General features: G+C 53.9%; 1 protein-coding gene across 1 annotated transcript in view; it reads right to left on the bottom strand.

The window, feature by feature from the left end:
* ATP7B (ATPase copper transporting beta) overlaps positions 281-15151 on the bottom strand; it is a 49522-nt gene continuing 34651 nt past the window's right edge. Inside the window, 9 exon segments of the mRNA XM_021065286.1 lie at positions 281-2359; positions 2990-3092; positions 4643-4760; positions 4857-5060; positions 6565-6707; positions 7925-8068; positions 9209-9377; positions 10924-11106; positions 13271-13465. Coding sequence (XP_020920945.1) covers positions 2086-2359; positions 2990-3092; positions 4643-4760; positions 4857-5060; positions 6565-6707; positions 7925-8068; positions 9209-9377; positions 10924-11106; positions 13271-13465 — 1533 coding nt within the window. The 3' untranslated portion in view covers positions 281-2085.

Genomic DNA, 15151 nt, shown 5'->3' with positions numbered 1-15151 from the left:
GTCTGGGTCCAAACCTGCGGGACAGACACCCTGACGGGGTGCTTTCTAGAGCTTTCCCCACACAGTCCTAGGGTAGGTATCGGGGAGAGGGGCTCACACTGGGTCAGGATGACCCACCAGAGGGCTCTGGCCACCCTCATGGCCTCCGCCGTGAAAACCCCATCCTTCTCTGCCCCCGAAAAGGCACCACAATAAGCCAGCACCTCAAGGTTCTCACCAAAGACAGCGCTGCACCGGCCCCCACATGCTTCTCCCTCCAACAGAGCCCGCCAAAGGCAGATTTTTAGATGAATAAAAAAAAGAAACTTTATTCTAGTGTAGCATGGAACGTTTTCAAAGTAGGAATTCTTCTTTTGTGACCCCCCCTGCCAAAAAAAATCCCCTTACACTTTGAACATCTAAAAGGTTATTTTCTGTACAATTATATAAATATTTTTATGTCTGGATAAACCTGGCATTTATGGTCCTAAAAGCTTTCCAAAAAGATCAATGCAATTAGATTCTTCAGACAACGATTAACTTACTTAGAGAACACGAAATATTCCCCAAGCACGGCCAGGATAAAAGAGAGGACAAGAGGGGTGACACAGGGCAGGAGGGGGCTGGGGACGCGAGGGAAGGCGGAAAACAGTAAAAGAGAACCGAACGCTGCACATGGACTTTAGAGGATGAGACCCAGCAAACACGAAATTACGAGCCAATGGAAAAGAACCATCCAAACGGGAGGTGACGTGACCTCGTGAGTCAGCAAATACACCCCCTGGCAGACTTGCTCTTCCAGGAGCAAGGGCCTTGTCCTTGTTTATTCCTATCAAGTGAAATACTCAAGGTTAGAGCCAAGGTAGAGAAACAACTTCAGGGCCAACAGACAGGAATTCAGATCCCTGTTCTGGCATGCACACGGGCTGTGTGATCCTGGGTGGGATTCCTAGCCTCTCTGAGCCTGTTTCCCACTTGTGGACATTATCTGCTTTGCTGGTTTTTCGGGGGAAGATTAGAAGTAACTTACAAAAAGTGCTTACACCCCCCTGGAAAATAACTACAATAAATAACTAACATGAGTTTGTGTAGGTGACAAGGGCTTCACCTTGGGGACTTGGAACAGGCTCTGCTCTGGCTATTCTAAGATTCTGAGGCTACCATGGGCCCCTTTCCTGTCCCATGGATGTGGTGTAACCACGAAGGCCAGTGAAAATTAGAAACAGACCTTGCCTTGGGAGCCTGTGGTCACCCCTTTCCCAAGGCCCCAGCTCAGTGGGTAGAAGTGGAAGCGGCAGAGGACGAGGGTTTCCTCTGTCTTCTGCGGGTCTGGTTTCCTCGGAGCTGCACAACATTGGGCATCACCTCCACGCTGACCCGTGGGTCACACAGCAGCCCATGTCACTGAAGCCCCTGGAGCCAGGAAAGCGGGTTCCTGCACCGCATTGCTCCCGGGTCCACCCGGACCCCACAGGAAGCTGAATTTCTCCACTTTGGGGCTCCGAGACCTCACTTCAGTCGGGCGGCGACAATCAGCCACAGCGCGGCGTTTTGTGGGGTGAGAAGCCACGGCTCCACGGAGAAGCAGAAAGCGCTCGCCTCCCTGGGAGGGGAAGCGCGGCAAGCTGGCTGGCGCGCGTGTGCGCGAGGGGTTCAGGCAGGAGAGGCCCCCGAGAGCAGCAGCGGGGACGTGAGGACGTCAGCCCTGCCTTCCGGGGACGGGGTGCCACACCCCGGGTATCAGGGACAGAAACAGAAGAGACGGCGCCAACAGGAAAGAGTGGGTGCACCTGAGGTAAATGGTGGTCTCAGATACGCGATGCACGCTGGTGTCATCAAAAACAGCCCGACCCTGAGGGTTTTTAATAAGTTCCAGGGAAAGGCTAAGTCGGTCCTGATGAGATGCAGGCATCCCACGGCTAATGCACAGGGCTGCGGGAGGGCTGGCAGTCCCTCCTCTTCTCGAGGCCATCGAGGTGTCCGACGAGCCCACGGTCCACGTGCCGCAGGGGGGCCGACCGAGAATGTCCACGGAGTGGAAGCGCCGGGCTGCAGAAGGGCTTTGCCTGTTGGGCTGCAGCCTCGGCCACGGGGAGCCTGCGGCTTTCAGATGCACTGCTCCTCGTCCCGGTCGTTCAGGAGCAGAGACCACTTGTCCCCCCTGTCGTCGGCCGCAATGCTGTGCCGGGACAGCTTGTCGGACTTGAGCGAGGACAGCGACACCTGGCTGATGTAGCTGACCTGGTCCCAAGGCGCCGCCCGGGGTGGGTCGCGCCGCCGGTCGTCCATGCCCACGTGCACGCTGACCTGGGACGCGCTCAGGGGCCTCATGCGGCCCTGCGCCTGCGCCTCATACCGGGCCAGGTCTGGCTTCTTATAGCTGCAAAGCAAGAAGCCAGGAGCTTCTAAGCCATTCTGGAGACACAGTCTTTTTTTTCCCCCCTTTAAAAGCCCAGTGAAGGCCTCTCATCGCGTCTTTAATAAGATGCAGTATCAGAGCCTCCAGGGTTTTAAAGGAAAGACCACTGACCTCCTAAAGCTCAGGTAAAGGTTGCCTGATTTAGAAACTGCCTATCCAGACACCCAGCACACAGCAGGCTGTTATTCACTTTTGTTAAATAAAAACATGAATAAATAATATCTTTTTTTTTTTTTTTTTTTTTTTTCGTGGCACGTGGGCGTTGAACCTGTATCACAGTTGCAGCCTTTGCCACAGCTGTGTCAATGCTGGATCCCTCACCTGTGCCACAAGGGAAACTTCTAAACATACTTTTAAAAACAGGAAAAATGGTAACAAATAGGGATCCTATGTCTATATATTTGGATAAACAGTCCTCATGCAGAATAGTTGGAACAACCAGCATGCAGTGACTAAGGGCAAATAAAACCATTACACAAACACACGCTGGTTCTGCCCTGGCCTGTCCCTCTGGTCGGCGACACAGTGCACACCCACTATTGCCCAGACCTGCCTCGTGCTCAGGGCCCCCTGCCCGCCGCCAGGACTCACCACTTGAGCTGCAGTGACGAGAGGACCACGGACACGGAGGAGGCCGCCATGGCCGCTGAGCCCATCCACGGCTGCAGCACGATGCCGATGGGCATGAAGACACCTGGCCAAGGGGAGGACGACACTCAGGCCGCAGCCTTGGGCAGAGAGTAGGGAGGGCCCAGGCTCCCTGCCCATAGAAGCTCTCCTCCCCGGGGCAGCTCAGCAGCCCCCGGGCCGGGTCGTGACCACAGGCCCCGGCCTGAGGTTGGCCATCTCAGAGCTATTGAGAGGACAGGGTCCCCACCAGCCCTGATAGTCCTGGACTGTCCACACGTGGCATCACCTGTTTCGGGGAAGCTCCAGGGGAGCAGGGCATGTTCCAGGAAGCCACAGGCCAGGGGTGGGCCAGCTGTGCTGAGGCCCCTCAGACTGTGTGAGCCCTGGGATGACCGTGGTCTCCGTCTACACAACTGCCCTCCCTCACGGGCATCAGAGCACCTTGATAAAGAGCCCAGAGACTCCAGGCCACGTATGAGCAAAGGTCTGTGGCAGAGACACAAGCACAGGAAGGAGCCAGCTCTGGGGCAGGAAGGACACCTGCCCGAGCCGGGTGCGGTGGACACGGTAACCCACCACACGAGGAAACACTGCTTGGGCACAACAGGCGAGCCTGGGGGGAAAGCCATGTTTAAAAATCGGTCTTTGCCCATGTGGGAGCCTTCCTTGCAGAAGTGTCTGCAACCTTTAGGGAGGCATTAGGAAGCAGAAAACATCCATCTCTTTCCATGATTGTTTCTGAGTCAGGGTGAAACCTGGGCAGGATTAATTTTTACGATAAGGTTATGAAGCATCAATCCTTATGCCTAACATGTAGCAAACACTCCATAACTGTTTTCTTTCTTTTTTTTTTTTTTTTTTTTTTGTCTTTTGTCTTTTGTTGTTGTTGTTGTTGCTATTTCTTGGGGTGCTCCCGCGGCATATGGAGATTCCCAGGCTAGGGGTCGAATCGGAGCTGTAGCCACCAGCCTACGCCAGAGCCACAGCAACACGGGATCCGAGCTGCGTCTGCAACCTACACCACAGCTCATGGCAACGCCGGATCATTAACCCACTGAGCAAGGGCAGGAACCAAACCCGCAACCTCATGGTTCCTAGTCGGATTCGTTAACCACTGCGCCACGACGGGAACTCCTGTTTTCTTTCTTTTTTAAAAAATTTTTTAGGGCTGCACCTGTGGCATGTGGAGGTTCCCAGGCTAGGGGTCCAGTTGGAGCCACAGATGCTGGCCTACACCAGAACCACAGCAACGCGGGATCCAAGCCGTGTCTGTAACCTACACCACAGTTCATGGCAACGCTGCATCCTTAACCCACTGAGCAAGGCCAGGAAAAGTGTATCCTCATAGATACTAGCTGGATTCTTAACCCGCTAAGCTACAACGGGAACTCCCCCTGTAAATGATAATCATGACAATTTTCCAGAAAATAGGAAATAGGATGGGGTATCTTGGCCAGCTATTCAGAGAGGCCAGGAGTGAGTGAAGGCTTGGGTCCCCTCTGCAGTTTCTTGTTTACCTTTAGAGACTAACAAAGCAGGTCATAATAAGATCAAGTCTTTCTACAAGGCTTCTGGCCACAGCTGGGGTCAGAGCACAGGGGCAGGAGGGCCCACCTGCGGCGATGGGTATCCCGACCAGGTTGTAGATGAGCGCCAGGACCAGGTTAAGGCGTATTCTCCGGACGGTCCTCTTGGAGAGGTGAATGCTGGCCACCACGTCGAGCAAGTCATTCTGCAGGAGAGGCATACGCAGTGAGTCGGGAGCTCTGTCCCTCAGCCCTCGCCACCCAGCCTCGGACAAGGGGAGGGAAGACGCAGCCCAGCTCACTCGGATGAGGACGACGTCAGCCGCCTCGATGGCCACGTCCGTGCCCGTCCCGATGGCGACGCCCATGTCGGCCTGGGCCAGGGCCGGGGAGTCGTTAACCCCGTCGCCCACCATGGCGACCCTCTTCCCCTCGTTCTGGAGCTGCTGGACCTTGGCCACCTTGTGAGAAGGCAGCACCTCTGCAAAGACTTTGTTGATGCCAACCTGAAAGGCAAGGAAAACAGGAGTCCGCAATAAATAAATACGCAGTAATACCCGTATTGGCGAAGGGCAGGAACAGGAGCAGAAACCCACGAGCCATGCGGCCTCTCCCTCCCCTCAGCCTCCAGGTCCCGTCACCAAGCCCTGCAGATTCCAGGTCTCCTCTGCTCCCGTCCCCAAATCCCCACCGTGGTTAGGGACCCTCGCCGGCCCCCTGCCTACATCCCCGCCTCTCGATGCTTGTCTCCAAATGCCGTCCCAGTGATCTTTCCAAAACAGTCGTCATTTGGCCCTGTTACTCCTCTGCTCAAAGTCCTCCAGTGGATCCCACCTCCCTTAGGACCCTAGCTGAATTCCTCCATCTGGCTCCTGAGGTTCCTGTGGAAGGGGAGACCTGACCTGCTTTGCCCGTGCCCGGCTCCCTGCCTGGCCCTGGCGGGCCGACGCTGCCTCTCTAACCCGCCTCCACTTGGCACCTGCAAGCAGTGCTCATGCTGTCTGCTCTGTCCTGCAAAGGTCACCTTTCCTTTCTGCAGCATCCCCTCTTCATCTGCCCACTCCTGACTCAGGCCTCCTCTCCCCTGGAAGGGATCTCCAGGCCCTGCAGGCTGACGGGGGCCACTGGCAGGGTCCACACATCCCAATGCTTCTGTGGGATCACCCAGCACTCAGTGTATACTTGCTCCCCAGGCCACCCTCCCCACAGGATCATGTGCTCCAGGCCCTCCTTGCTCCTCTCTGTGGCCTGTCCATCACAGGGGTGGTGTGTAGTAAGTGCCTACTGAATGCATCAACAAGTTTTAACTAGAGCAGGGGGTACTTTAGCAAGGATGGCTAAGAGAGGCGTGCTGCTCCCCTCCTAAAAAAGCAATTCATTTTCAAAAGCAAACAGCTTTACACACATTTCGAAAGGGGTGGTATATAGTTTTCAGGAGTTTGCATTGGAGCCAGCCCCACATGACGGGACACGTCAGCAGGCATGCAACCATGCTGCCCTCATGGACCAAACTCAGAACCAAGGTCCACAGGAGAACCAGTCTCTTATCTGATGCAGAGTGAGAAGAGCTGGGCCAGCAAAACACGCCCTTAATATAAAGGCAACAGAGTTGCTTATTTCAGCCCTCAAATCTTTTTATCCTCATTGTAGAGAACTGGAAATAGAGAAAGTTACAGCTGCTTTTCTGGGGCTGCAGTCAGCTGTGCCTGCACAAGTGACGACACCCAGACCCCAGGGATGTGATCTGACGACACCCAGACCCCAGGGATGTGATCTCTGCAGCAGTGGCAAGGTGGTCCCCTGTGAGCTGTACACGGCGGGGAGGAGAGCAGAGCAGGCGGAGGGAAAAGCCTCCCCCTAAGCAGGGGTGGGGGTGCGGGGAGCCAGAGCAAAGCTGAGCAGTGGGTGCACTGGTGCTTATTTATCTTCCTCAAACTGTTTCTGCCAGCTTGAAATTGCTCATAACTTCGGAATTGGAAGACACCCCCAGCCCCGGGCCCCGGCCTGTACCTGGGTGGCAATGGCTCTGGCTGTCTTGTGGTTGTCTCCCGTGATCAGAACCACATCGATGCCCATGCTCTTCAGTGTGTGCACGGCCAGGGCGGCCTCCTGCTTGACTGCATCCGCGATGGCAAGCATCCCACAGAGCACACCTGCAGGAGACACCCGCAGGTGAACCCAGAGCAGAGCCCTGGACAGCTGGAGGAGCAAGTGAGCCTGCGCAACTGAGAGCAGTTTTCCTAACATCAAGCTACACGCAAAAACCAAAACACCAAAACACCAAATTATATAATGGAATGTGGTTTTGGTTTTGTTGTTTAAAATGTATATACATTTATAGGTGCATACAAAAGTCTGGAAGGACTATCAAAAAGTTAGCAGTGGTTCTCTGAGAAGTAAGAGAATGAGGGATTCCGTTTTTTTTTACAGCTCTTGGAATTTCCCAAATTTTCCACAAGGAGCATCTGTTACTTTGCAGAGTGTCTAACATAATAATTCAATACCTGTTTAGTTATTAAAACAGGAGAAATATAACAAATGCTACTTAAAAAGTGACACGTGTCCAAACAGCTAGGAAAATTGATCCTTCCTTATTGTCTTTTCCTAAAGAAAATACTTCTACAGAATTTTTTTTTGGGGGGGTGGGTGGCTGAATCTTTAAATACTGACACAGGAACAGTTTGAGGACTGAGCTGCGATGGAGGCAGCTGAGGATGCGTAGGAGGAGAACCAGTTCTGGCTTCATCGAGCTTAGGGGACTGTGGGTTTATAAGGACTCAGGAGAAGGTGCGGCAGTGGGAGCAGGAAAAAAAGGGGGGGGGGAGAAATAGAATGGGAAAAGAGGACCATTCGAAACACAGCAAGTATTTCTTATCTGCATACAGTTTTACTCCTCTTAGCAGACACTAACATTAGCAAAGTGATTCTAATCTACTGGAGAGGTTAAGACCAGGATATAACCTGAGAACTAAGGCACATGCAATGTTGAGAAGCTCTGTGAAGGCTGCAGGGTGTTTCAGTGTGGAAAATACCCCAGGGTTAAACCTCATGGGAAGGGAACTGCCTGCAGTGACAAACAGGTAAGGATGGCTTTTAACTGCCAACCTGGACAGAAGCAGATGAAAGTTGTGAAGACCATTTAGAATCCCAAGAGCAGGAGATTGATGCCCACTTCACCCTGGCAGTAAAGATGGAGGGGGCCTCAGGACCGGGAAAGAAGTGAAAAAATAACAAGACACTTGTCAAAAACAGAAATAAAATTAACAGAGAGGAAGATTTATGGAAAGACCAAAAAAAGAAAAAAAAAAAAGGGACTCTATTTCTGCCTCTGTTTCTTGGGGGCACGGAGGGCAGGGGAGCAGAGTGGTACCATCAATGGCCACCAGGATGGCCGTCTGGCCCTTCATCTCGTGATTGGTCATTGCGTCGCTGACGTCGCTGGTGACGGTCAAGCCGTTGCGCATCATCCACTCTCGGTTTCCGATCAGCACAGAGAAGGTCTGGGGGGCCGCATCTGCTCAAAAGAGGGTGGGGTTTTCCCCCAAAGAGCCCGGTTGCACTGCGAGAAAGCACTAAAACCCGTGGGATCCTTCTAGAAGCAAAACATCCACCTGACAGCTCTTGAAAAACCGCACTGTGGTAAGCGCCTCTTGGAACACCACCCTCAAGGAGGAGGGAAGAAGAATGTGCGGGACTGTGGTATGAACTAAAACTTGAAGATGTTAGAGACACATCAAACACTGTGCAGCGCCCCTAGTGGCCTGGACAGGTGTTACGAACGTATCAAACACTGCAGCGCCCCTAGTGGCCTGGACAGGTGTCTGCTGCTGCTGCTTCTACACCAAGAGCGAGTGTTGACTAGAGAGATTACTGCTCCTGACAGATAACCCAATATGATGAGACAGCTTACGTGTACAAACTGTTTTAAAGCGACACCTCCTAAAAGGCCAGGTGAGGCTTTCACCTGTCACCACTAACTTAGGGGTTGCCAATAGACTAGTTCCTAGAAGGCGAATGGAAGGTTCTCCTGGGGCTTTAAACTGCTAGAAGGTGGTAGATGGCTTCCAATAAAATAAACAATAAAATCTACATCAAGATTTAACCACCAACAGACTTACGAGAAAACCCTAAACCCGGGTTTTTTTTTGCTTTGGGGGGCTTTCCACACGCTTATGCTGATGGCTAGCCAGCTATCCACTGAATGAGAAAGACTGTCATTCAAAAAGCAGGGTTGTCCCTTCTTGGAGACAATGGAGGTTGACTCCATCGTCCCTTCTTGGCCTGGGGAGACCTTTCCATCTCTTTCCCTGACTGCCGCCAGCTCTGTAAAGGCATCACTGCCCATCAGAGTCTATGAGAGGGAGGCTGCTTGTTTAGAAAGAACAAAAGTAGGACTCCCATCTGCCTGCTCCACAGCTTATGAGAGGCAAGACCAGCCTGGGGTAAGAAAGATGAGACAAGACCACAGAACAGGTAAGCAACTGTCTGTGAGTTTAAGTCCTGCCATCAGTGTCAAGATTCAGCTGCAGGCTTCTCTGGGGAGGTGGGCGCCCAGCCCAGAGCCACCTTCTCTGCAGCAAGGAACCAGGGGGGGAGCCGGCATGGCATTTTCCGTGCCCTGCAGGCCGAGTGGCAGAGACAGAGGCAGCGGTACCTGTTTCTGAGGGCATGCTGCTGACCCCGTTCAGGTGAGCAGTGGGTCTGCCCTGCTGGCGCTCACCCTGGGCCAGCACGCCCTCCACATTGCTGACTTTGCAGCCGATCCCACAGCCTGGCACCGCCTGGAAGTCTGTGCAGTATCCCAAGGTCTCTGTGCCAAGTTCCTGGGAAGGAATTCAGGGGAAAGGAAGCAGAAAACAGATGTGAGCTGAGCGGGGGGCAGGACTGGGGTCGGGGCGGCAGGGATAGCAGCCACCTGCCACTGGGGATGAAGGGCAAAGGGAGGGACAGGAGGAGAACTGCCAGGAAAGGTGACAGGATCCACTGTTAGGTCGGCAACTCCGCCTCCATCTGACACAAACGTTAACAACAGTGCAAACTGTCAAGTTTGGATGCCTGGGGACACAGGACGGGTTGCAGTCTAGTCAGGGGAAGGCAATTCGTGCCAAACTTCACAGGTAAAGGGTTGGGCGGCAAAGATGCCAAAGGGAGGAAAGATTTTATTTTATGTTGCAGATAGTTTCATAACACCGATAGAATAGGTAAGTGGTGACAAGCTATTCTGAGGCCATCAAGAAGTAACTGCTACTCGGAATTCCCGTTGTGGTTCAGCAGTAACGAACCCGACTAGTATCCATGAGGATGTGGGTTCGATCCCTGGCCTCACTCAGTGGGTTAAGGATCTGGCATTGCCGTGAGCTGTGGTGTAGGTCACAGATGTGGCTCAGATCCCGAGTTGCCGTGGCTGTGGTGTAGGCCGGCAGTTGGAGCCCTGATTCCACCCCTAGCCTGGGAACTTCCATGTGCCGCAAATGTGGCCCTAAAAAGCAAAAATAAATAAATAAGTAACTCCCCTTTATGGACCCTGGTGGGGAGGGGCGGTGTGGCAGGAGAAAGGGAGGAGCTGGTTTTATTTGGGTGACGGAACCGCAAAGGAAGGATGACGGGGTGAGCAGAATTCTTCCTGAAACACCAGAAGGATGAGGGCGGACAGCCACACGCACACAAAGGACACAACACGAAATGAGATTTCTGGACGACTCCCTACCCCGGGAGAGTTGTCAACTTCTCCCCAAGGCGTCCATGTCACCCTTCTACTGATAACTATTGTTCGGGCAGTTTCGTTTTTTAGGGCAGTATCCTGGCACATCCTGCTGCTTCCTTGTTCAGACTGAACAACACAGAAGGCTAAGCAGGACCTTTCCTCTGGAGAGATTAGAGACGAAGGCGTCCCCGCTCAATGCGCCAGGCGCACAGGCCTTGGGTCACTGCTGCCGCTTCCCTCCCTCTCAGGCATCCCCGGTGCGCGGCCCCTCCCGCCCTGGCCGCGTGCCCCATTCATTTCTGTAGCCCTTTGCACCAAAGGCTCAGGAGGACGACACCGGCGTGTCCGTCTGCTCCATCTGACAGAGCTGGCATCTTACTAACTCTTACTGTCCTGAGCTCAGATGCTCAGTTAATGCCTAAGAAAGGACTGTTGGCACTGAAGTGCTTTGTGACCATCTGGACACGTGACAAGGGATCTGATGTTGTGAGCTGCATCTCCACCTGCTCGGGGCAGGGAGGTGCTGTGAAGTGGCTTCCGGGCCCACAAGCCAAGGCCTCTGTGGAGGGGGAGGGAGGAGGAGAATCCCACGAGGAGGCAGGAGCCCTGAGGCTTCAGCCCGGCTGGTGGGGGCGGGGTGGGGGTGGGGAGCGAGGCCCACTTACCTCCTTACAGTATCTGGTGACCGCCACGCCCAGGGGGTGCTCACTGCTGGCCTCTGCAGTGCCTACCACAGCCAGAACCTTCCTGAGGGGCAGCGTGGCCACGTCCACGAGCAGGAGGACCCGCATGACTTTGGGGACCCCGTGGGTAATGGTGCCAGTTTTGTCAAACATCACAGTCTTTATCTGCCAAAACAACCGCATCTCAGTGACCACGACATGGATGGAAGGGACCCTCAGCCCACACAATGCTGAGGCGGAACGCCCCTCAACCCCCAGGCAGGTAGCAATGCTCCATCACGACAGGGGGCAGAATCTTCTGCAGAGACCCTGAGGTTCAGCCTCTCCCTCGGACTAACGCCACTTCCTCTGCCCAGTCATAAGAATCCACACTGTGGCTTAACCTCCACCAGGCTGAGCCAGAGGCTCTCACTCTGATGTAACAGGAGACAGCGTGGCACCATCCCCTGGGGTCAGGGGACCGTAACACCGAGCAGGTTTCCCCTCCAGCCTGGGGTCTGCTGTCTCCATCCTCCGCTGCCTGCCGAGCCAGCCATTGTTTCCTCCCAGCCGCATCAGTGCAAAAGCCGGGGGTGAGGAGTGTTCTTGAATTCCAAGCTCAAGAAAGGAAGGGGGTGTTGCTTGGCCACAATGCCAAGTAACCACAGGGCCAGTTGGGGGACCCATTGCCCCTGGTCAGCGGCAGCTTCGCACTGTTCCCCAGGGGGCTGGGCTCAGCCAGTTGGGAGCAGCCACGCTCCTCGTCCGAGGCCGGAGTCCCTCCGTCTCCACTCCACGCTTCCCCAGACCCCATACAAGGTCAGCTGCTCACTGGGCTCGGACTGTGAAGGGCCTGGTTCTCCCCCATTTAGCAAACGACAGCCCTCGCTCCTTGTTTCTGAGTGGCGGCCTCCTCAACACCATCAAGTGGTCTTCCTCCAACAATCCTCGCCTACGGGAGTCCAGCCCTCATGCTGCGCCAGGATGACTTTCCTAACGCGCGTCTAGGCACACAGGTGCTTGCAGAGCCCCCTGGGTCCCGATGTTCCTCGGTTAAGTTCAGCATCCTTCACGAAGCAAACCTCCGAGGCCCTTCAAAGCCCCTCTCTCCCCTCCTTCCTCAATAGCCTCTGCTCCAGGCAGTGTCTTTCTCTCTTTCTTGGTGATTTTCTTTTGTCCCTCATCTATTTATTCAGCAAATACTTGCAGAGTGATTTCCACGCACCAGGCACTGGGCAAGATGCTGGGGACACAATGGTGGGGACATGTTCACAGTCTCCGGTCCCGTGGGGTCTGAGACCGGGCACACAGACTCCCTGGCTCCTCTCCATGTGCTGGTCCAACTCAACCGACAGGTCTCAGATGAACCCTGAGTCTGACGTTCTCTGACCACCTGCACCACCCCCACCCCATCCACCCACACAAGTCTAAGGTCAGGGCCCTGTTCAGCTGTCCTCATGGCATCTCAACACCCTGCCCGGCACCTGCTTTGACTTGCTCCACATCTGTCTTTCCCACTAGGCTGTAAGCTCCTTGAGAGCCAGGGCCCAGCACAGGATCCGCCCGTGGTAAACACTCAACAAATACTGAAGAAATGAAAGACGGAAGGTTGGGGATCATTGGGCCAAAGGGAGTGAGCGTCTATGAACCCTGCTGCCTGCTACTCCATCCCGAGGCTGCGCTGCTATGTCCCCTGGTCCCCTGGCCCCGCCACCGGGGCGTGCGCCTGGCTCCGCAGGCTTAGCTGCAGCCTTTGGCAGGTTTCCTACCCTCCTGCGGCAGTTCCCTCACCGGTGAAACAGGAACAACGGGCACCCGCTCAGGACTGTTGAAGAGCTTGAATCAACATTTAAGCATGTAGTTCTTTCATTGTAAGTGGCTGTTGCTCACATTGTGATTCCTGTTAGTCCTGGCTTTCCATTTTACACAGTTAGCAACGCTACTCTCAGCCTCCCTCAAGTTTTGCTCTTTTGTTGTCTTTTGTCTTTTTAGGGCACGCCCGTGGCACATGGAGGTTCCCAGGCTAGGGGTCGAATCGGAGCTGTAGCCGCCAGCCTACACCACAGCCACAGCAACTCGGGATCCGAGCCGCGTCTGCCACCCACACCACAGCTCACGGCAACGCAGATCCTGAACCCACTGAGCGAGGCCAGGGATGGAACCCCACCTCATGGTTCCCAGTCGGATTCATTTCCGCTGCGCCACCACGGGAACGCCCTCAGGTTTTTCTCTCAATAGGAAATTTAAACTCTTTCCACGAGGACGAAGTTAAAAGAAAACAAAAACGCAAGCCGCGCAGCCCACACGACGGGATCCTCCCAGCCGAGACCCCGAGGGCCACCGGGCCAACCTTGTGGGCCATCTCCAGGGGCTTGCCGCCCTTGATGAGGATGCCGTTCTGGGCGGCCACGCCGGTGCCCACCATGACGGCCGTGGGCGTGGCCAGGCCCAGGGAGCAGGGGCAGGCGATGCAGAGCACGGTGATGGACGTCTGGAAGGCGAAGCGCAGGACCACCTCCGCCTGGGAGATGCGCTTGCTGTGGTTCTGGCGAGAGGAAAGAGACGGGGCAGGACGAGCGTTAGAGGAGGCGTCGCCCGGGAGCCTGATCACGTCAGAACGCTCCAGGGCAGGCCAGGGACACGGGAGGGCGTGCGGAGCTGGGCTCTGGGACGCGCGGTGTATCCCACTCTGCGCTGGCGGTATCGCCTGGTTCACTGCCCGGCTCCGCACCCCACTCTTCCAACCTGATCCCACAGGCTTCCCGCGGGGAAAGGCACCCTGAGAGGAGGGCCACATAAAACCCTTGGTCGGGGACAAGCACGGACTCTAGAATTGGACCCTGCAGGTCCACACCTGGCTCTGACCCTAATCCGCCCTCTCTGGGGCTCAGCCTCCTCGCATACAAAATGGAGATAATAATACCCATCTCACAGGTGTTGTAAGGCGAAGTGAGATAATGTACAGATGGACATACAAGTCTACATAATACAACACCTGGCTCAGGACAACAGGCTCCTGAGAAATCCTATTTCTCATTACCATTATTTTTTATCATTATTACGAAAGCTTTAAAAAGCATAGCTCTCCAAGGAATCAGTCCTGAGGTAATAATCACACAAGGGGGAAAAGCTTCGAGGATATTCCTCACCATGCTTTTCCATAATGGCAAAAAACTGGAGATAAGGGGCTTGGTTAAGCAAGCTGCGAGTACGCGTGCATAACGGGATAGCATGCACGTGTTAAGATGGTTAATGATGTGTACCTGTACTCACTGACATGGAAAAATATCAGTAACACTGCTGCATTAAAGAAACAAGCACAAAACGGCATGCGTTATGATTTAATTACTGCAAAAGTGTCCGCCTGTATCTGCATAGAGCTTTTCAACAACCCCAGATAGATGTTCACCCAAGTACAGAAAAGTGCAGGGAGGGACGGGATTTAGAGCCACTTGTATTTCCCCAGGGAATGTTCTTCGATCCTTCACCATTGTTTTCTTTGTAAATCCCAAACAAATAAAATACAGGTCTCCTTCCCAGGAACCGGGTGGCACGCACTTGGTATTACCACCTGCATTCTGATATCCTGAGTTATCTTTGCGGGTCTTTCAAGTGTCCCTGGAGAACAACTGAGAGGCTATATTCACGTAATGATGGTAAAAAGCAAGTTTTCTAAATGAAGGACCATAATCTCTCCAGCTTCCATCTAACCTTTTTTTTTCTTTGACTTTGAAAGGCGGGATTTTAAAATATGATGTGTTATTAAGGGTCATTCAATTTTCATAGAAACGGTGGGATTGAGGTAGAGGGAGATACGGTTTAAACCTGAAGTGATTTTTTTGTTTGTTTGTTTTAAACCCAGAAATTCTTGTCAAAATAACACCTGGCATTCTGAGGGGAAGGGGTGGACTTCTGGCGGGTGACACAAACCCTATCCCTTTGAATGGGTGGCACAGAGCAGAGTGATAACAATGACGGGAAGGAACATGCAGTACCTCATTTGCCAGCATCCTCCCTGATAGTGCGGATAGAAACAAAAGAAGCGCAAGTGAGATGGAAAGGCAGGGAACAGCAGGAAGCCACAGAGTCCAACTTGTTAGGACGGAGTTTCCCACAGCCCCAGCCAACGAGCTGCTCTCCCACGAAAGCCAAAATTGTAGGCAGTCAGGTGCCATACTCGTCTCTGGCCAAATTCTAGGAATAGAGTCCTAGCTTATGCTTCAAGCACCAA

Source organism: Sus scrofa, chromosome 11, assembly GCF_000003025.6.
Source record: "Sus scrofa isolate TJ Tabasco breed Duroc chromosome 11, Sscrofa11.1, whole genome shotgun sequence".
Taxonomy (NCBI): domain Eukaryota; kingdom Metazoa; phylum Chordata; class Mammalia; order Artiodactyla; family Suidae; genus Sus; species Sus scrofa.
The sequence above is the reverse complement of the archived record's forward strand: the minus strand, read 5'-3'. Positions and strand labels throughout refer to the sequence as shown.